The sequence below is a fragment of the Scardinius erythrophthalmus genome, assembly GCF_964197995.2.
Source record: "Scardinius erythrophthalmus genome assembly, chromosome: 9".
Classification (NCBI taxonomy): Eukaryota; Metazoa; Chordata; class Actinopteri; order Cypriniformes; family Leuciscidae; genus Scardinius; species Scardinius erythrophthalmus.
This window is the reverse complement of record NC_138229.1, coordinates 31,593,255-31,615,196: the sequence shown is the minus strand read 5'-3', so window position 1 is coordinate 31,615,196 and position 21,942 is coordinate 31,593,255. Positions and strand designations below refer to the sequence as shown.

The 21,942-nt window shown below is 37.3% G+C and overlaps 3 protein-coding genes across 4 annotated transcripts; 1 reads left to right on the top strand and 2 right to left on the bottom strand.

The window, feature by feature from the left end:
• Positions 1 to 3,568: 3,568 nt before the first annotated feature.
• Positions 3,569 to 10,313, bottom strand: fuz (fuzzy planar cell polarity protein). 2 transcript variants are annotated; one of them, XM_081374398.1, is made up of 2 exons: positions 10,085 to 10,313; positions 3,569 to 5,984 (listed from the first exon to the last, which is right to left on the bottom strand). In XM_081374398.1, exon 2 carries the CDS (start codon positions 5,915 to 5,917, stop codon positions 4,646 to 4,648), a length of 1,272 nt encoding a protein of 423 aa, XP_081230524.1. In that variant the 5' UTR covers positions 5,918 to 5,984; positions 10,085 to 10,313; the 3' UTR covers positions 3,569 to 4,645. The 2 variants fall into 2 exon arrangements, with proteins under 2 accessions (XP_081230524.1, XP_081230525.1); XM_081374399.1 differs by having other exon boundaries at positions 10,241 to 10,313.
• Positions 10,314 to 11,795: 1,482 nt separating this feature from the next.
• Positions 11,796 to 15,632, bottom strand: LOC308696055 (stress-associated endoplasmic reticulum protein 1). Its single transcript, XM_081374406.1, has 3 exons — positions 15,068 to 15,632; positions 14,764 to 14,839; positions 11,796 to 12,407 (listed from the first exon to the last, which is right to left on the bottom strand). Exons 1-3 carry the CDS (start codon positions 15,146 to 15,148, stop codon positions 12,367 to 12,369), a joined length of 198 nt encoding a protein of 65 aa, XP_081230532.1. The 5' UTR covers positions 15,149 to 15,632; the 3' UTR covers positions 11,796 to 12,366.
• An 834-nt stretch (positions 15,633 to 16,466) lies between these two features.
• Positions 16,467 to 21,490, top strand: selenot1a (selenoprotein T, 1a). The gene is made up of 6 exons (XM_081374405.1): positions 16,467 to 16,636; positions 17,909 to 18,019; positions 18,237 to 18,363; positions 19,475 to 19,562; positions 20,566 to 20,732; positions 20,982 to 21,490. Exons 1-5 carry the CDS (start codon positions 16,506 to 16,508, stop codon positions 20,688 to 20,690), a joined length of 582 nt encoding a protein of 193 aa, XP_081230531.1. The 5' UTR covers positions 16,467 to 16,505; the 3' UTR covers positions 20,691 to 20,732; positions 20,982 to 21,490.
• Positions 21,491 to 21,942: the final 452 nt, after the last annotated feature.

Below are 21,942 nucleotides of genomic sequence, written 5' to 3'. Positions count from 1 at the left end.
GGGTTAACGTAAAATCATATGTTGCCATGACTTACTGATCTCCTTTTTACAGTGCATGCAGTTCAAATCTTTCTTACTATGTTAAAGTCCCCCTGTGGTGAAAATCCAGTTTTTAATGTTGTTTATATGTCTATGTGGTGTTTTTAATATGATTTAAGTCAACAGCAAATTCTTAAGTCAACACCATTGCTGAGTACTTTCTCATTAAAACTGCAGTGAACAAAAAACAGTCTCAAAAATGCAGTTTGAAATCGCTGGTGTTTCTGACGTCACAAACTTGTAACCAATCAGATCAACGTGTGATCGACAACGAGTGGATCTCTGAGCTGGTGTGAGTGAGTGGAGGCTGGGCTAATTTGGATATTCATTGAACCCCAATGATAAATGAGGCAAGGGTGTAGAGTTACATTCAAGCTATTTTGAGGCATAAAGATGTTTTGTTTGTTTTTTCAAGGAAAAAAAAAATAAAATGTAATTTTGGTGATCAAAGATGAGTTTTAAGGGATAAAATTATTGACTACAGGGGGACTTTAATATATTTATGTGATAGATCGATTTAAGCCATTTTAAATGTTATTTTTTAAGATATACAAGATTCAACTAGTATTTAAAGTCAGTTTAATATAATTTAAATTGAAATGACTTACACAGCCAAGTTGATTTTCAATTTAAGGCAGCAAGTTTTCTACAGTAGCTGATAGATTGATTTGGCTAAACAATGTAACCCAGCTACATTCAGACATGTCATCCTGTCATTTCCAGAGTTCAATGATTAGTCAAAAGAACACACACAAGTCATATTGCAGTCATAAAAACATGACAGTGACAAGCAAATAATGTCATTAGGTTGCATCTTAGCTTAGAAACATGTGACCAACCATATTCAGCATAAAACACAGAACAAATCAGTCCTGATCTTTGTCATTTCCTCATTACTCCAGTGTGAACTGCTCTTAAAAGGTCATCCATAGAAATTGTGCATATGAGGTACATTATTTATTCTCAATTGCCAAAGATCAATGTGGACTCAGCTATTTTTTGTTCCTCTTTGATGCCAATTTGGGTTAAGTCACAACAGTGTGTTCTGATAATATTAATCAAAGTGGCGTGACTCATTTCAAACAGGGTGAATTGGTAAATAGTAGCACAGCTCTTCAATATAAGTGTGTCTTAATTGCATGTAGGCCTATACATATGTACTTGTAGACATTATCTTATCCAATGCACTGGCTTAGAGATAAGATTTTTGGGTGAACTATTTCTTTAAATGCAATATATAATCTGTAATTATCTTTATTACAAGCACTCATGAGGCTAATAAAGATTAAGATGAAGTTGAAGCAATATATATATATATATAGTGTAAGTTAAGGACACAAGGCAATGCCTGCTGCTTTTATTCCACTAGAGTAGACTAATCCTCAAACTTGTTTTAGTGAGACGAGGGCTATAGGCAGCTGACAGTACAGAGGCCCCATAGACTTCCATTGTAAATACATTTCTATCAACACATTGTCTTTGCAAACTGAGGCATGTCACAGATCTCATCTGGTTTTGAACCCGGATTATTTCTTTTAAGCAAAGATAATGAGACTGGGTGTGGCTGAATAGTGATATAAAACATGGCTTAATTTTTTTTGTGCTATTTTTAGAGCTTGTTGACTGCACTGCAAGGATATTTCAGCTTAGTGAAGATTGACCGTTGACTGCGGGAGTGTTTCTGGAATAGTTCTCTGCCAACTGCAGTTTATTTTGTTATTGGTTACTTATATGTGAACAAAAGAACAAGGACTGTAAGACTAAAATGAGAATTTTATGAGAAAAGCTTAGTTGCAGAAACCATGGATTTCTATTCTTAACTACATCCAATGAAAACAAATATGCTTTTTACACTTCACGCATATTCAACTTTACTTTGTCATTATCTCTTTTTTTAGTTTCTCAATTGTTGGGTGTAATGCTGGTTAACTTTTGTGCAGGTTGTACAATGCTATTTATATTTAAAACAGATATAAATATACTATTAATTGGCTAAAATGCTCATGCATTACACTCACAGCCAAAATGCTGTCTTTATTTAACCTGCTTATACAGCGTTTAAGTACGTCTTCTTTGTCCACTCACTCTTGCGTAAGACTGGTTTTCCTGCCAAGACGGAACACAAGATAAAACACCCTGCAATAAAACAATCTGGAGAAAAGATCTCAAAGAAAGAGTGTAGGACACCACTTTGCATTATGCATCCCCCTCTTCTTTCCCCCTGACTCAAGTCACTGAAAGTTCACTAAGAATGTTGATGACACATGATGTATCTTGTGAATCGTTAGTTTTTTCCCTTTCATGTTTGGTATCATTTGAAATGTCCCAGTGCGATTGGTAAAATGGTTTCAATTTCACCGCAGTCACTTATGAGAAAGATTGAAAGGAGAATTGTGTTCTGCTGTTGAAGGTGTTGGTGTCCCTTCAAGATATCTGATAACATTGTCTCCTCCCCCCCCAAAACCAGGTGCAAGCCTTTGGGGCACATTTCTCCCAAGGTGTGTTTCTCCATTCTCTCACCTAATGGAGTTTGGGTTGCTTGCCACTGCCGCCTCTGGCTTGCTTAGTTGGGGACACTTAAAGGTATAGCGGAGGATTTTTTACTTCCGGGTGGATCACCTATAATATTGGTCCTCCTAATTGTCAATCATTCTGGTGAATCAATCAAACTTTTCAAAAAGTGGAGAGGGCGGGTCTTATCTAAAATTCGGAAAGATCCTCCGCTATACCTTTAATATTCAACAATTTTATTGACCTGCCTGCATTGACACTATTATATGAGAACTGAACTGAGCTGGACGATGAGCGCCTATATACAAATCAACAAAATTAATTAAACTTTTTTTACGACAAAAATTAACTATCACTAAACTTACTTGGACTATGACACTATTTTCTTCTAGATCTACAGCCGAAACAAACAATGTTGCGTTATTTTCCTGTTATCACTGTAAAGCTGCTTTGCAACAATCTTTATTGTAAAAAGCGCTGTATAAATAAAGCTGACTTGAGTCAGAACTCACAAACCACTGTGTGTGTCTCTGCTGTCAAGTATGCATTTCTTTGTATTTTCAAATTTGTAATATTAAACACATTGTGCTTATCTCATAGAACACACATTATAGCTGTTTGTGCTTTACATGTACGCTAGTTTAGTTTATTTTTAAAACACACGACTGCTTTACTGTAAGTGTTGTGTGCAACAGTATACTTAGGTTAAAGGTTGTAGATGTTATGCATTCTAGGCCGTGTGACTTCTGTAAAATAACTGTAACACTGGAATTTTTCAGCAGTTTCAAGTAACATGTGAGACTATGCTGAATGTGTTTGTCTTGTACGTGGAACACTCTGGATTCTGCCGTTGGACCGACAGGTGGTCCTTACACTTCTTAAAACACATATCCAGAACTGTTTTTTGGAACATAATAAGACTGGCCAGCAGAGGGAGTGGTTACAAAGAGATACACTGACTTAAAAAAAAGAATTCATAAATCTGACTGTGGATCATAAAAATAGTAAAAGCAGATTTAATGCTAGAACGCAGAATGATTTTATTTCCAAAAAGCAAAAATCTAAAGATGCATTTCAAACAATATGTATTTATTCACATCACTAATCAACATTAACACCACTAATACACTAATTTATTCACCAGTGTCATTAATTGAATATTAACATACACAGCTTTCAAAAATGCATTCATGTTCAGTACAAATCAAAGGTAGAATTTGGTCTCACAGTGTGAATGCTACACATAAACAGTCATACAGTAGAGTTAATAAGTGCTCCGTATTTTGATTGACAGAATCTCATTTGGTTAAATCCTGTTACTCTAGTTCTTAAGGAAAAACGTTTGCGCTGTAACAATATAAAATGATATTGGCAACACTTAAAATAAGGTTCAATTTGTTAAGATTAATGCATTATGCAAACTACATTATACACTGTATTAATCAAGGTTAATTTATAAATCTGCTATTGTTCATTTAACATCTTAAAGTTATTTTATTGTGAACAAACATTCATTAACAATGAACACTTTTACAGTATGTATTAATCTAGCTTAGTATTCATCTACAAATCTGCTATTGTTCACTGTTAATTATTGTTCAAAGTATTAGTAGATGCAGAAATGAACATTCTAGCATTATAATGATCATTGGATTAACCAATATTAATAAAAAAAGGACTATTCATGGTTAGTTTAATGCTAAAAAATTGACCCCTGTTGTAAAGTGTAACCAAATAAATTCACAAGCTTAACCATAAAGTTAAAGGGATAGTTCATCCAAAAATGAAAATTCTGTCATCATTTACTCATTTTGTCCCAAACCTGTATGTCTTTCTTACTTCTGTGAAAAACAAAATAAGATATCTGGCAAAATGTTTTGGTGGGGTACAATTAAAGTCAATGGGATTCAATGTTGTTTCGGATAAAAAATATATCTTCTTTAGCATTTCACAGGAGAAACAAAGTCAAACAGGTTATGCAACGACGTGGGTGAGAAAACAATGACAGCATTTTAATTTTTTGAAGAGTTTTCCCCTTTAATGCCAGATCCGTTGGTGCCCGGTTAAGTGACCCATACAGGAGCAAAGCGAGGTCTTAAAAAGCAGTCGCTGAAGTAATCGCTGAGAGAGTCTGTGTAGCGACAGTACGCAAGGCAAACGTCGGCACAGAGAGATCCATGAGGAGGAAGAGCTGGTGTTGGGGACTCTGCAGGCCGTAACACTTACACTCCTCAGTCACAAGGTAGCACTGCACTGGGACGTGGGTAAATCCCTGAGAAAAATCCTGCGAGGCTGACGAGACTGATGTCTCCTGCGAGGTAAAATATCGAGTCACGGCAAAAGTGTAAAAAAGCCGAAGGAGCTCCAAGCGCCTTCCTGATGAAAGGAGAGGCGTAGCCTCCGCTGGAGCTCCGCCACGGACCCGAGGGCAGACGGTGACAGCGCGTCGAGACTCGCGGTTGATGAGCAGAAGAGCCTGGACGTCCCAGCGAAGGCTCACAGACGGAGGAAGAGTGGATCGGTCGGCCTGCTCCAAACAACTGCGTAGATTCTCCACCAAAGTGGACCAAAAACGACTAACAAGCTCATTCTCCGCCTTGTACAAAGAGGGTTTGGGGCCACAGAGGACGCACACGTGAACCCCGGGGAGGAGTTGGAAACCGAGCAAGCGAATGGCGACGGTGGGACTCCCCTGGGGCAGGAAGACCGGGTAGTCACACGAAGATGCATTAGAAAGTGAGTGCACCAGGATTGACAGCACAACAACTTCCTGGGAAGTCAGTCGAGACCACCACTTCTCCGTGGCCTGAGCCACACGCCCGCGCACTAGCAGGCAGCCGAACTCGCTCTCCGCCGCTTGGGCGAAGGAGTCCAGGGCGTCCTGAAGCAAGGCGGAGGTGGAGGGAACCAAGCAGTCGGCGCATTGCGTCAGATCTCCCATAAAGCCCTGCTCGTCATTGACGCGGTCCAAGAGCAAGTCGAACAGGCGGTAGCAAGAGCGCAGCTCCCGCTTTAACCGCTCCACGTTGCGTATGTTCGCCAGCTCGTCCTGTCCCAGGACCAAGACCATGCAGTTCCACACGTTCTCCAGCAGGCGGCGCAACTGCAGCTCGCTGACGCCGGAGCCCCCGCCGCCACTCACCGCGATCAGCATCAGGCTCTCCTGGAAGACCTCCCAAACCACACGGCTGCCCCGATCCGTCTCGCAGCTCGATAGCTGAGCCCCGTGGCCCGCGCCGAACATATGGACGCCGTTTAGGGAGCCGACGATGGAAAAGGGAAGCTGCTTGGTGGAGCCGCGTGAGAAGAGAGGGACCCCGCTGGAGGCTGTGAGGCACAGCAGTTGGAGGGTCTCGGCTTGCAGCATCGCGAGCGTAGACTGGGCTGGAGAGTGTCTCTAAACACCAGTCAGTGACGAAGACATCGTATAAAGCCTTTAGGTGCAAAGACAAGAAATAAACACATGAGAACTTCAGTGATGAACATTCAAACACCTGTACTGAACACCTGTGTAGGGTAAGATGGGGGAATATGCAAGAACAATGTGCGTTTACTTTTAGATTGTGACATATTTGGATATACGTCTAGCATGTAGAGGGTCATTACACATCAGTCAATGTGTTATTAAAGGAGTAGTTCACTTTAAAATGAAAATTAGCCCATGATTTACTCGCCCTCAAGCCATCCTAGGTGTATATGACTTTCTTCTTTCAGACGAATACAATCGAAGTTATATTAAAAAATATCCTGGCTCTTCCAGGTTTTATAATAGGAGTGGATTGCAACCAATAGATTGAAGCTCAAAAACATGCATCCATCCATCATAAACAAGCTCCAAACGGCTCCTGGGGGTTAATAAAGGCCTTCTGAAGCAAAACGATGAGTAAGAAAAATATTAATATGTAAAACTTTTTAAAGTAAAATAACTAACTTCCGGCCAAACGCAGTCTTCTTGCCCCTAATAATGCGCAACTTACCAAATTGATGACGTCGGAAGTAGCGTGGTGCGTCATGGTGTAGCGTAAATATCAGCAGTATGACGCATTACTTGCATAAGTTGCATTTAGACTTAAGTGGAATCCGTATGTTCAGGAAGTTAGTTATTTTACTTTAAAAAGTTCTAAATATTAATATTTTTCTTACACAAACTCATCGTTTTTTCTTCAGAAGACCTTAATTAACCGCCTGGAGCCGTTTGGAGTTTGTTTACGATGGATGGATGCATGTTTTTGCTTGGAAGAGCCAGTATATTGTTTTACATAACTCCGATTGTACTCGTCTGAAAGAAGAATGTCATATACACCGAGGATGGCTTGAGGGGGAGTAAATCATGGGCTAATTTTCATTTTAAAGTGAACTAATCCTTTAAGGGAAATAAAGGGTGAGGGAAACATTTGTTATTTTAGTCGTCATAGCACAAAATGTAAAAACATTTACCCCACTATCTTTAGCAATAAACACTCCTGGGCAAACTTTTGCAGAATGTATAAATTACATGTTACGTTCAAATTACATACAGCCACCATATCGGTATCGACCCATATGTTCATTTTTAATGTTATTGTTATCGGCCTGATAAGAAAATGTGGCCGATATATTAAAGCCGATAATTAATGGATTCTTTCCTTCCGCTGAGACACTTCAGACTGTTCATCATGACGGTTTTGAATTGGTTGAAATATGATTGAAATCAATTCAAAAAAGGAAAATACAGTTAAGTGCAACATGTGCAGAACAAGTCTTTCATATAGGCTACATAAAATTATAATTATAATATATTATAATTGTGTCCTTGGGACATAGCTTCTAGTGGTGAGACTTGTTTTGTAATCAGGTTCTCAAAAATTATATTAAAAAAATTGGATTTAAATTCATTGGCCAAAAAATCGGTTATCTGCTATCAAATATAGAGAATTATCGGTTATCTGCTTTCAAATATAAAGAATTATCGGTTATCTGCTATCAAATATAGAGAATTATCGGTTATCTGCTATCAAATATAGAGAATTATCGGTTATCTGCTATCAAATATAGAGAATTATCGGTTATCTGCTTTCAAATATAAAGAATTAGGCTATCGGTTATCTGCTATCAAATATAAAGAATTATCGGTTATCTCCTTTCAAATATAAAGAATTATCGGTTATCTGCTTTCAAATATAAAGAATTAGGCTATCGGTTATCTGCTATCAAATATAAAGAATTATCGGTTATCTGCTTTCAAATATAAAGAATTATCGGTTATCTGCTATCAAATATAAAGAATTATCGGTTATCTGCTATCAAATATAAAGAATTATCGGTTATCTGCTTTCAAATATAAAGAATTATCGGTTATCTGCTTTCAAATATAAAGAATTAGGCTATCGGTTATCTGCTATCAAATAAAAAGAATTAGGCTATCGGTTATCTGCTATCAAATAAAAAGAATTATCGGTTATCTGCTTTCAAATATAAAGAATTATCGGTTATCTGCTTTCAAATATAAAGAATTATCGGTTATCTGCTATCAAATATAAAGAATTATCGGTTATCTGCTATCAAATATAAAGAATTATCGGTTATCTGCTATCAAATATAAAGAATTATCGGTTATCTGCTTTCAAATATAAAGAATTATCGGTTATCTGCTTTCAAATATAAAGAATTATCGGTTATCGGCCAAAAATGTCATACCGGTGCATCCCCAATATATATATAGAAGAAGAAGAAAGAAACCTTTATTTGTCCAAGAATGGGGAAATTACGATGGTTATGACACACACACACACACACACACACACACACACACACACACACACACACACACACACACACACACACACAAACACACACACACACACACACACACACTACCAGTCAAAATGTGATCACACTACCATGATCAAAAATACAGTAAAAACAGATTGTGAAATATTATTACAATTTCAAATAACTGTTTTCTGTTTTAATGTTTTAAAATATATTTATTCCTGTGATCAAAGCTGAATTTTCAGCATCATTACTCCAGTCTTCAGTGTCACATGATCCTTCAGAAATCATTCTAATATGAGGATTTGCTGCTCAAGAAACATTCATTATTATTATCAATAATACCACCAAAGGAGGGAGAGCATTTTCACATTTAGCACCAAAACTCTGGAATAGCCTTCCTGATACTGTTCGTTGCTCAGATTCGCTCTCCCAGTTTAAAACTAGATTAAAGACGCATCTCTTCAGCCAGGCATTCATATAATATTTTAATCTTACAGTTAAATCCGGTCTCTACTTCATAAACGCCAGAGGAGAACTGGCCCCCGACTGAGCCTGGGTTCTCCCAAGGTTTTTTTTTTCTCCATTAGGTCACCTGATGGAGTTTTTCGGTTCCTTGCCACTGTTGCCTTTGGCTTGCTCAGTTGGGGATGCTTAAATTGATTAATCGATTCAACAGTGCTATTGATCTGCATTACCAAACGTGGATGTTTTACACCAGAAACAAACACTGATGTACTATTTTATTTAATACTGTGAAGCTGCTTTGATACAATCTGTATTGTGAAAAGCGCTATATAAATAAAGTTGACTTGACTTGACTTGACTAGATGTGCTGCTGATTATTTTATTTTTTTTTTTAATTACGTGGAAACCATGATACACTACCATTCAAAGGTTTGGGGTAATTAATATGTGAAAACAATATATACTTTTATTCAGCAAGGATGAATTAACTTGATCAAAAGAGACAGTTAACACATTTATAATGTTACAATTTACTTCTATTTTAAATAGCCTAAATTCTGTTCTTTTTACCTTTCTATTCAACAAAGATTCCAGAAAAAAATGAATCACGGTTTCCACAAAACAATTTAAACATGCAAAAAAAAACTTCTTTCAAAAACATCTTAATGTTTTCAAACTTTTGACCGATTCTGTATTTTTCAGTGTAGCAACACAATGAATTCAGATTGAAGGATTTCACTCAATAGGTTGTAATGAAAAGCAAAGTTGTCTGAGTTGTACATCTAATTTGTGGAATTATTAAATATAATTTTACCCAAATGGCCTGATGGTAATCTTTTCACTTGAAAATAATAATAATAATATTAAAAATACTCTAAAATCTTCATTAATGTGTCCATAATTTATTAATGTGTCTACTTCATTAACAAGTAGACAGAAAAACATATGCTATTCAACTATAATACTATGTTTTTCTATACATTTTCTAAATTAACTTGAGACCTGTTTTTTTTTAACAGATTGCTATTAATAATAATAATGCTTTTTATTAAAGGCGCCTTTTAAATAAATAAATCACACAAATGTTGATATCCAGATGGAATGAGAAGAGAACAGCTGTTCATTAAACGTGCTGAGGAGGTGAGATATTGTGCCATATGATAATCAAGAGATGGAAATATGATCATCTTTCCCCAGCTTACCCGGCTAGCTGGAAAATCTGGTCCTCATGCAAAACAGACACGCAAACGTTACACATCTGAGACGAAATTACATTTGTGTTGTGTCAGTGTAACTGTTCAAACATTGAACTAACCTGCTAATGTGAGGGGACACATTCACAGACTGCAGTTACCAGCGTTATTTCGCTTAGGTTTGACCAAAGGTTTTCATACTCGGATATACGGAGCTAATGACTTGAGTTGGTGACTGTTAGCTGTTAATAAGAAAATTAATTAATTGTTTGTCTTGCCTGAATCGTAAACTTCAGGTCTCCACAGCAACATCTCTGACAACAGCGGGCGGCTCCGCTCTTCTTCGTGGCCAATGAAAGTAATAGAGAACTGATGGGTCCGTAGCGCCACCTTGCGGAGACTCGAGTAGCGTCCAAAACTGAACTACGGGTTAATGTTTAGGCCTATCTGTTTAATGTATCCTTAATATTTTATGTTGTATTATACTTTACCAATCCTGAACAGTTTCGACAGTCCTGATAATTAAAAAAGAACTTTAATGTTAAACTATTTAACCATTGGTGCAAAACAAGTTTTTAATGTAAATATGTCTATGTGGTGTTTTAATATATCAAACCATGTGCAAAACCACAATTGATGTGTATTTATATGTATACTTAAAACTGCAGTGAACCAAAGACAGTCTAAAAAAAGTGGGTTGAAATCGCCTGCAACCAATCAAATGTGTGATCGTCAACGAGTGGATCTCTGAGCTGGAGTGAGTGGAGGCGGGGCTAATTTGCATATTCAAAGAACCGCGTATACTAAATGAGGCAAGGGTGTAGAGATACGTTCAAGCTATTTTAAGGCATGAATAATTCCAAGGAAAAAACTTTTAAATGTAATTTTGGTGATTGAAGATGAGTTTTAAGGGATACAATTATTGACTATGCGGACTTTAAAGGAGAACTTCATTTTTAAAATGAAAATTCTGTCATCATATAATCACCCTCATGTTGTTTCAAATTTCTTTCTTTTGCTGAACAGAAAGGAAGATATTTAGAAGAATATCAGTAACCAGGCAGTTTTTGGGTCCCATTGACTTCCATAGTAGGAAAAAAATATACTATGGAAGTCAATGGGACCCAAAAACTGCCTGGTTACTGATAGTCTTCTAAATATCTTCCTTTCTGTTCAGCAGAAGAAATAAATTCATACAGGTTTGAAACAACATAAGGGTGATTATATGATGACAGAATTTTCATTTTAAAAGTGAACTTCTCCTTTAACAACCTATCTCTCTTCTTTCTGGTATCATTAAGTCACAACTGAAGGATTTCTTTAAATGAACAAGAACTAGCAATCAGAAGCCACACTGAAGATTGCCTTATTTATACTGTCTGGATGCTTTACTAGAAGGGAGAGAAGAACAGCATGATACCATGTTCATGAACAGTAAAATAATATTGCTTCTATAATTAAATACAACGGTCTTTCAGTACTGAACATTTTAATTTTTACAAACACTTATAAAATGTTACTTGTGTTGAAGCAGAATTTGTTCCACACTGAAATTCAAGTATTTCTTAAAGGGATAATTCACCTAAAAATGACTCACCCTCAAGTTGCTCTAAACCTGTATGAGTTTCTTTCTTCTGTTGAACACAAAAGAAGATATTTCTGAAGAATAGTCGACAGCACGCATTGACTTCAATGGTATTTTTTTTTTTTTTCTACTATGGAAGTCAATGGGTGCCGTTAACTGTCTGGTACCCAACATTTACATTTTATTTTACATCCAGCTCTTTGTTTCTCTTCCTCCATTATGCTATCATGACACATGACTATAACATCATCTGAGAAAAACTCATTTTATTACAGTAAAGAGAACCACAATGTGCCAGAGAATTACATTATTCAGGCTGAAATTTCATATTCTGGAAGAAAGGAGGCAGCTATTAAATTACTAAGAAAACAAGTTAAAGAAAAGTAATACGAGGTGTGATTTAGATGAGCTGACTGGCTTTTCATTCGTAATATCCTGTGGAAACCACAAAATGGTTGACTGTTTTGGGGGCCCAAATAATAACATTAAACCACTTTTGCACAATTATTTCAGGAATGATCGAGAAGTCAGGCTTTACAAATCACATCACTCCTTGCAACATCAAGATTTTCACATTACATCAAAGTATAGATTGACAAAAGATAACATTACAATTGATCGGAATGCAATTTTATGGCTTTTTGATTTTTTTCTTCATTAAAAAGGCACCAGAGAGGAATGACAGGATCGTTGCACCTCACAGAAGAAGAAAAATCAATTAAATCAACAAAAAGCCTTTCAGAAAAGTTCCTTGGCAAAGTTGGGGTGCAGTATGTGGAAGTGGCAAGGAGTGGAGAGTTGAGACAACATTGGTCCTCTTTACATGCCCATTCGAATGCTCTGAATGATCTGGAATATTGCTGAGGACAGACAAAAAACAAAATGGTGAAAAACTGGAAAAATTGAGGAGAAAGAATATTGATAACCTGAACTTTGTGAAGTCAAGGTTTATAACAACATAAGTGCAAGCTTTATCGCGTTATAATGGGCCATTTTATCTCTTTTTCCCAAAGAGTGTCATCTTTAACGGATGCTTTCTGGATCTAATCAGATAAAAAAAGATTGCAAAATCATCCATGTCACAAAGTTAGGGCAGGCAAACAGAGAGCAAGATGACCCCGAAAACACAGGACGAAAATGTCATTCGTTCAATGCAAACAGATTCCCAAAGGACACGGGGTAAAGAAGACCCAGCTCGAGCTGGAAGAGACCCGTGTCAGAGCAAGTGCCACGTATAGTCCAGATGGAGCCATTTATGACTAAAGCCGGGCTCAAACTACAGGAGTTTTAAAATCTTAAAGCCACACCGTGGACTTTGTGACCTAAAGAGTTGACGCATACGAGTTATTTTAAATGATTCCTCAGGCCAATATACAGCGTTTGACACTATTAATGCTCCGAGCGGGGCTGCCCTCTTGAAATACCGCCTATGTAAGTTTGGAGGAGACGGACCGTCGTTGAACAGGTCATGTGACCTGGAGAACGTATCGCTTTACGGCCGTCACGTGACCATAGGCTCTGATATACTGTCTTCTAGACTTTTGCGACAGTGCTGCGGCGCTTGTGGCCTCTAGGGGCGCTAGACGTGAAAGTTCCAGGTCTAGTGCCCCTAGCGCCCGCAAAAGTTCCGCGGTGTGGCTTTAACTGATTGTGAAAGCTGGTTGCATCATTGTCTCCTTATAGATGCGTCTCTCATTGGCTATTGTGGAAGTACTGACGTAATCATCCTGATTTAAAGTCCTAAACATCAAACATGTTTGATCAAATCGGGACGGCCCCGGTGTGTCCGCGAGCAGATCGGGAGGTTTAAGGTTTGATCTGAAAATGCCGAACATTATCAGATAACCTGGGCCGAACATCGGAACCAAACGATGCCCTGGATTTAATTTTTTTCTCTGGATGTCGGGAGGGGTAAATCAGACATAAATCAGCCAGAAACACCTATAGTCTGAGCTCGGCTTAAGCTAAAGAATTTGTAGATCTGAGCCAACTGGTAATGAGATCCATTACAAGATAGATACGAACGTTACGATAGTCTTTTCTTGCATATTGTGACGGATTTCTGAATGAAAGCTTCTCGAACAAGAAACACATTTAGGCCGGGACTTGATTTTGTCCATGGGGAATTGATTGGATGGTTGTGGTTTGCTATTGGTGGATTTCATGTGAGTGACAGGTTGTCCCGCCCTCATGCCAGTAAACACATCATCAGAGAAGAGAAGAAACGTTTCAAGAGGGAGGGGAAGTTAAGTCTGTGGAATACTTGATTCTGATTGGTCAATCGCACCATCCAGCGGGATTTTATTCCCCGATAACAACCTGTAAAAACTGACAACACAGGCTCATCCGGGTAACTGTCACTGAAGTCGGTGCTTTACGCTTGCTTGCGTTTGGTGAGCTAAGAAAATATTAAAACTCATATCAATATTTCTTATCCCCATAATTAGTTATGTGGCGAAACGCTGTGTAATAAGTGGTGTGACTGTATACTGTATCCCTTAAATGTCCATCTAGTTTGAACTTGCCACGCTAGCAACTGCTCTCTCCGTGGAAGCTTTGTGTTTGAAGACCTAAGAAAATGTTTTAACTCAAGTAAATATTTTGTGTCTGATTATTTACTTATGTGGCAAGTAGCCGTGTAATAAACGGGATAATGTACTTCCAGCCGGTTGTTATTGCAGAATAAAACCCCTTCAGGCTGGTGCAAGATCACCCTGTCAGGGTTTATTCTGCGATAAAAACCGGCTGGATGTACATTATCCCGACCCTTACACTTTCATAGTTTATGTGCATGCACTGCACGGATAAATCCTTTAAGATACTTGTTTTATTTGTACATTGAACATTCTGATTTCATGGTGACTTTAAGCAGTGTTGTTGGCAATGCTCTTCAATGCTGTTTTGAGAGTAGCAACACCTGCAAATCCACGTGCTGTACCCCATGAAAATGAGCAGATAAAGTCATGCTATCAGTCCAGCCTTGTCCATGTAAATAGTGTGCATTATTATCTCGGCCTTCACAAGGTTTCACAGTGTGAGTGTGCCAAAAAAAAAAGTTGAGTGGAGGTCAGCTGTGTCTACATATCTTGGACTCAGTAAAAAGCGCAACACCAGCTCGTATAAAAACAAATGGCATTCAAATGAACGTGTTTATTATTCAGTCTACGACATGATATACATCACTTGGTAATCTTTTGAATTGGTAAGTTCACTCACCTGAGCCGCAAACAACAAAGATGAAGAGTGCCAAGAGCCACGGTCCCACCGACACTTTCTCATCACTCACGGTTCTCTGTGTGAATTCACATTCAGATCAGTTGCAATCGCGCATTATTTAATAGTAGTAACGTTAGAGCAGTGGGCTTCCGCATACTGCAGTATAAGGACAGTATTTCGATACAAAGAACGATAAACCATAACTCCTAATATCAATTTATTCAAATGAGCCAGTTAGCACATTACATTAAGTTAATTTCTCCTCTGCGGATACACTGTTGAAGATCGTGAAGAGACGTCATACCGTCGATTTGACGTTGCCTCTCTGGGTGATGTTTTTGCTGTGTTTCTCGTTGGCCATACGGATCCTCTGTTTGGCGACCATCGTTGCAAAATGCTGGTGTGTTGTAAAAAGTGAGCTGGTCACAGTCACAAATATGACGAACACAACACAGACTACTAGTGAGGATGAAGAGAAAACTACGTCGATCTTTGTCTACGTCCTAAGAACGCAAGCTCCGCCCACACCGGAAGATCGCAAATGGACTGATGATGCTTTGGACCAGCCTGCTATTTGTAAAACGCTGATAATAAATGTCAACGCTAAATTACTAAGTAAATGATTCATTATTTACTAAGTTTATTAAGTTCAGTTTTTAAAATTCGGTACCGACCTTGCATAGTGTGGTCATACTTTTATCGTTCATATTTATCAAGATCTTGGGTTGGCAGCCTTGATTCTTGCATAAAAAAATCTTTGAATATTTTTTCTTTCTTTTTTTACATTACATGTCAATTAATGGATATGAGGCGTAACAGTCAAAAGTGTAACATTTCTAGAGAAAAAACAAAAACAAATGTTTATATCCGGTTTGTAAACGATGAGTCGAATCTTTTTAATGAATCGACTGAACCGGGTTGCAAAAAAAGCCTGAATTGGTCCTGTCCCAGTGGGTATTGGGCATAGGTATTGGGACAGGCCTCTTTCACGATTCGGACGGAATTTGAGATTTTCAGAGAACAAATTCACCGACTTAAAGAACCGTAGGACATACCCTCGCAATGAGCCGAGAAGCGAGTTGATTCACTGTATGGTTGATGAAACAATTTTAAATTACTTTTCGTTAACTACCAGTCAAAATTGCACAATAATTGCATAATCACAATTTTACTGTTTTTTTTTTTTTTTTTTTTTTTTTTATCAAATAAGCCTTTGGTCAGCATAAGAGACTTCTTTCAAAAACATCTTAATTATTCCAAACGTTTGACCGGTAGTGTTGTTTGCAAACAACTAAACTGAGACATTTAAATTTACAACTAGATAAAACAAAGTTTGTCAGGACGACGAACTTTGATATTGGCTTAAAGAGAGCCTGTCAGTAGCCTATTTTTAAATCTTTAAGTTTGAAGACTAAATTTAAATTAGTTTTAAAAGCTAGAAATGTTAAGGTAGATTAAACATTAAACAACAACAACAACAACAACAAAAAAGGTCAATAAGAGACTACCTAAAAAAAGAAGAAAAAAGAATCACGTCATGACGCAATAGCGTGAGGACGCAGATAACTTTTTTTTTAACCGGTTCTCTGAAATGAACTGTTCAAAAGAACCGATTCTTGGAAATGAGCCGGGCTTCCCGTCATGGAACGAACCAATCACAGCGTCGCTTTCAGGATTACCCGTATGAAACTCAGCAGTCCACTTCCTGCCTTCAGTTCTGTAACTGATCGTCGTGGGGGAAGATGCGTTGGTTGCCTCTCTCGGTGATAATATTATGGGCCTGTACTCTTTACAGCGCCTCTGCGGATATTAATGGCGTAAAGAAGATGAAGATGCAGTTTGCCGCCGGTCCACTCCTTAAATTCCAGATTTGGTGAGTATGAGTTTCGACACTTTTATGTCGATTGGCGTCGGTCCCCGGAACAGGCCGATGACTGCATAATGACATTGAGTGTGTTGATAGTAGCACAGATTAACCTCGAAGAGAAACTGTACTGTGACAGTATGCACAGACAATCCTTAATTTGTCTCATATGGCATATGCAGTCTCGCAAGAAACCTCAGCGGGATGTTATAATCGGCCAGTAATCCGGTGTTAAGTGGAGAGCTCTCATTTGAGCATTAGCCCATTAGTGGGTCTGTGCTTGCTTTTGAACCGTTACATATTAAATAAATGCAGCTTTTATTGATTTATAAAGCACATTCGATGCTGCTATAATATGTAGTATCCATTGGAAGGGCGTTTATCACAATCTGAAATGGAAATTATTGTTTATATTCCAGGTCATTTCGCTAACGATAACTATAAGCTGAACCGCACTGGTCGACAACCGAGTAATCAACCGATAGTTTTAAAAACGGATACTGACTGAAAACAAACATAACACGTAAAATAGTGCTGAACTATATATATATATATATATATATATATATATATATATATATATATATATATATATATATATACGTACTGAACCATGAAAATGTACTGTACTTTTTAAATATAAATTAGTGCTGTTAAATCGATTAATCGCGTCTAACATAAAAGTTTTTGTTTACATAATAAATGTGAGTGTATATATTATTATAATTATATGTCTGTGTTTATGTATACACAGACACACATATATACACACATTTATTATCAAAACAAAAACTTTTAAAAACGATTAATCGATCATTTATGTTAGTTTGTAGTGCATATTAACTAATGTAAAGAAATACAACTTTAAAATGCAAAAATGCATTTGTAAATGGTGATATTAACAAATGAACAATACTTTTATTAACCTTAGTAAATGTCACCAATGGAGATTTTATTGTAAAGTTTTAGCATTTCATATAAATCCAAAGAGTCATACTTAAAGTTGGCATTCTTAAAATATCCACACAAAGGCCATAGCGTTGAAAATAGACACGAATGTATTGCCTATACTCCCACACGCTATTTGCTTCCATTTAAGAAGATGATCATCTAATCAAAATATGTATTACAGTGATGATAAAAAAAAAAAACTAAAATCGAATGCGTTTCTGATTTGTTATATAGTTCCACCACAACAGTGCAGTTCACGTTAATATCACTCTGTGTAAGTGAAGCAAAGGCTCTGAGGTGTGTCTTCATCTTGTTTGTTTTCTGTTTCAGTATCTCCTGAGGGTACAAGCGGGTGTTTGAGGAGTACACGCAGGTTTTGTACCAGCGGTACCCAGACATCCGCATAGAAGGAGAGAACTACCTTCCAATGCCTCTCTACAGGTAATGGCCTACAGTACACTGCTCACTGTTACATAGTCACGTTTGCGTTCCTTCTAGCCTCGTGGACTGGAATGAATGTATAAATAATAACAAAATAATTGATTCATTTTTTTCATTTTTTTATTTATTTACATTTTATTTATTTATTAATTATATACGTGTTTGTTTGTGTATAATTCATAATTTTTAAAGTGTCTTTTTTTTTTTTTCCCTCCAGGCACTTTGCTTCCTTTCTGTCTATGTTTAAGCTGGTGTTAATCGGAGTGATCGTTTTGGGCAAGGATCCATTTGCTCTATTTGGCATGCAGGCTCCAGGCCTCTGGGTTTGGAGTCAGGAGAATAAGGCAAGACCATTATGACCGGTACACATTGTACGATTTTGGGCTGTCCCAGGCGAAAGATGACCGATTTCTGTGGTCGTGGCTCCTAAACGGTGGTCCAGTGAGAGAGGTTCAAAGAGGGGCGTTGTCACGGTCTTGCGTCCAAAGATAGTGTGAGAAATTTAGCATGATCATCTCACAGTGTGTTTGCTGCTACGACCCACGTCTGCTGACTAGCCAATAAAAATGCAACATGAAATGGCGTATTGATCGATGCGACATGTCGCTAAAACTACTTACCTCAAGCTCCATTTGCAAGATTGTCATGCCAAGTTGGCCTCTTTTCCCTTTAGCCATGACCACATATATATTCTCCTCTTTTGCTTCCTTCTCTTTTTTCAGCGCAGATTATAAACCACAACTGCCAAAGTGTGATTCATCGCTCTATTTGTTTACCACTAGCACATGCTGATGACGTTTTATTCTTCTATACTAACTTGCATTGTAGCCTACGATTCAATAGGCGTCATCATCGTACAGTCTGCGTACATTTTCGTACCCAAGTTTATTAGATCCATGTCGTACAGTGTAATTTGTAATGATTTTATAGGATTTTTTCTCACAGTCTGTAGCAGGCATTAGTTAAAACATTTGCATTTGGTGGTTTAAAGGTGCGTTTAAGCCATGTCATGATTACGTAACAATTCTGAACTGTAAAACAGTGGCAAACTAAACTGTAATTTTCTGAGAACTACGACTTGTACCAAGCTATTTTAGTACTAGGTTAGATGGAAGATCCAACATGGGTTCAAATAGAAACTTTTCCCCCCATGGACCTCATTAGTCTTTAACTTCATCACCTCGGTGTTGTCAGCAGTGCTAGGAGAGAATGCAACACCCAAGAGACCAAAGGACAAGCCTCATGTTAATGTTCACCTGACTCTCAATGTGCCATTCCTGAAATGTTGACAAGGAAGATTTTAGCATTCTTTGATTTTTAGAAAATTTAGAAAAAGTCATGTATAAACTACTCACAAAATAAAGTATTTAAACATCAAATATGTGCAGTACAAGAAAACTAGCCGCAGCAATGCTTATTATTATTTTGCTTATGGGATTTGTTTCTTTTTGTCAGATATATGCCTGTATGATGGTGTTCTTCTTCAGCAATATGATTGAAAATCAGTGTATGTCTACGGGTGCTTTTGAAATCACGCTCAATGGTAAGTATTTATTTTAATATTTCAATGTATAAAATGTCATTTATATTATTGTTTATAATAATTATTGTTGAAATTATTAGAATTGTTATTTTATATAGATATATGTATATAAAAAATAAAGTTTTTGTTTGTTAAAAGGGATAATTGAATGATTATAGTTTATAAAATCCCTGTTTTATGACCCCTTTCAGAACAACATAACTCAACCAAAGACATTCAAACCCTTAAAAGGGACAGTTAACCCTAAAATTTCAATTAAGTCATCGTTTACTCACCCTGGTGTTGTTTTAATGCCCTTCTATCGTTAATATAATGGCAGTGATTAGCGACCAGGATCAAGGTTTTTAAAAATGACACAAAAGTATCACAGAATAATCCTACGCCGTATATTCCAGGTGTTCTAGGGCTGTACGATTGGGTTTGGTGCAGTCGGGAGATAGTGCACGGATACTTTTTTTTGGATTTCTAGGCGTTGAATTTCATGTCTCCTATTTGAGTCTCATAAACGTGCATCCATCCATGCGCAGAAGACCAATTGCCAAGGTCAGGATTTTCGTTAAATAAGGTTTGTTTTTCACCAAACCATATCGTATAGTTCCAGAACACTTGGGATAAATGACACGTCTTTTTTAAAAAGCTTGATTCTGTTCGTTATTCACTGCCATTATATGGCCGACTTTTGTGGTCCAAAAAAGAAAGAAGGGCATACAGCATTTAGAACAACACCAGGGTGAGTAAATGATGATTTAATTCTCAATTTTAAGGTGAACTAACCCTTTAAGCCTTTTTATAGCAAATAAAATTGTGCTAAATAAGAAACTATTGTGTATCAAATCCGAAGAATTCGAGGTGTTCACTGTCTATCATACAGGATGTTGACATCTATAGGGAGTGGCTGCGTGGCGTTTGCCTAATTCAGTGGTTTAGTCTGGCGGAAGTGAAAAATGCTGTGGTTGCACTATCACTATGGTAACACTATTTTTGGGGATTTTTTTCTGGTTAGATGTTCCAGTTTGGTCCAAGCTGGAGTCCGGGCACCTGCCTTCCATGCAGCAACTAGTTCAAATCCTGGAGAATGAGATGAAGATGAACGTCCACATGGACACACTTCCACACCCTCGTTCGTAACCTTGCCTCTGATTCACTGAATGGAGCCTGGGACCCCTCCTCGTATGTGGAACCATCATAACCTTACTAAATGTTCAATGAATGTCTATTATTAAAAATATTGTCCTTTTGTTTTAAAAAAAATATCTATAATTTGAAAGTGTGAGGTCAGTAAAATTATTCTGAAATACGAATTTCTCACCAAGGCTGCATTTATTTAAACAATACTAAGGTTTGCCTAGATGCAGATGACTGTTTTTTTCCCCTTCTCTCAGCCTTATTAATTCTCTTCACTCACACGTTCTCTTTTAGTTTTGTGGTGAAGCTCTCCTGCGGTTGTGAGGTGACGTTTATGACGGTTTGCGCTGAAAGTAGAGCCTCTGCTAGCGCACACCCGATGCTCCGCGTCGTCCTCATCGAGCCTCTCGGAGATGCACCTCCTACAGACGCTGGTGCGGGATTCATGGCTACAACAGTGGCTATATAGATATGACTAGCCCATCTCTTGTGCAATAACTATTTGGTTCAGGATATATGCTCACAAGGAATATGTAATAAATATTTTCTATTTGAGTTCATTTAGCTCAGTCAACTAAATTAACTATGGCATATTTTCCTTTCATTTGATTCTACTGTATGGCTAAACCATGGTCTTTATTTTATATGTAGTAAGTAGATATGAGAAGCTAATACACCCATCCCTCATCATGATCATTTAACTTTTAAGTGACATTAATTATATTTCTGAGCCCTGTTTTTTTATATTGCTTTGTATAGCTTAAAATGTTTAGAAAATTGAAAATAAAATGGAATTAACAAAATAGTGTGTCTTTATTGGAAGGATGGCCTAGCAAATTATTTTTAAAACATTTTAAACAATAAAAAAAATTAAATGCCAGAAGAGTATTAGCTGAGTTGCACACTATATTACATATAAAGGCTGAAAAATATTTACCATCAGCAAACAATCTATATTAAAAAAAAACAATTAAATGTAAAAATTCACTTCTCTTTATAAAAAAAAAATCTCATCATTCCCTCATTTGTCTTGTAATGCCATTAATCTAGTCCGGAACTGGGTTAGTCTGGCTTTACCCAGATCACTTCAGGTGAAAAGTCTTGTGTGCTTATCACTGTCTAATAATCTTATTGTGACTTAGGTCTTAGTTCTGGATTCTTCCAATTTGGCAGATTTACAGTTAATGTAGTTTGTTTAGTGAAGGCTTTTCTATAGCAGATCTTTTACGGGTAATTATTGCAAGTAATATTAACT

Coding starts and splice junctions, on each gene's coding strand:
- fuz (XM_081374398.1), bottom strand. CDS start 5,917: ATGCTGCAAGCCGAGACCCTCCAACTGCTGTGCCTCACAGCCTCCAGC.
- LOC308696055 (XM_081374406.1), bottom strand. CDS start 15,148: ATGGTCGCCAAACAGAGGATCCGTATGGCCAACGAGAAACACAGCAAA. Junction 14,840..15,067: donor GAGGCAACGTCAAATCGACG/GTATGACGTCTC, acceptor GAATTCACACAG/AGAACCGTGAGTGATGAGAA. Junction 12,408..14,763: donor CTTTGTTGTTTGCGGCTCAG/GTGAGTGAACTT, acceptor GTCTGTCCTCAG/CAATATTCCAGATCATTCAG.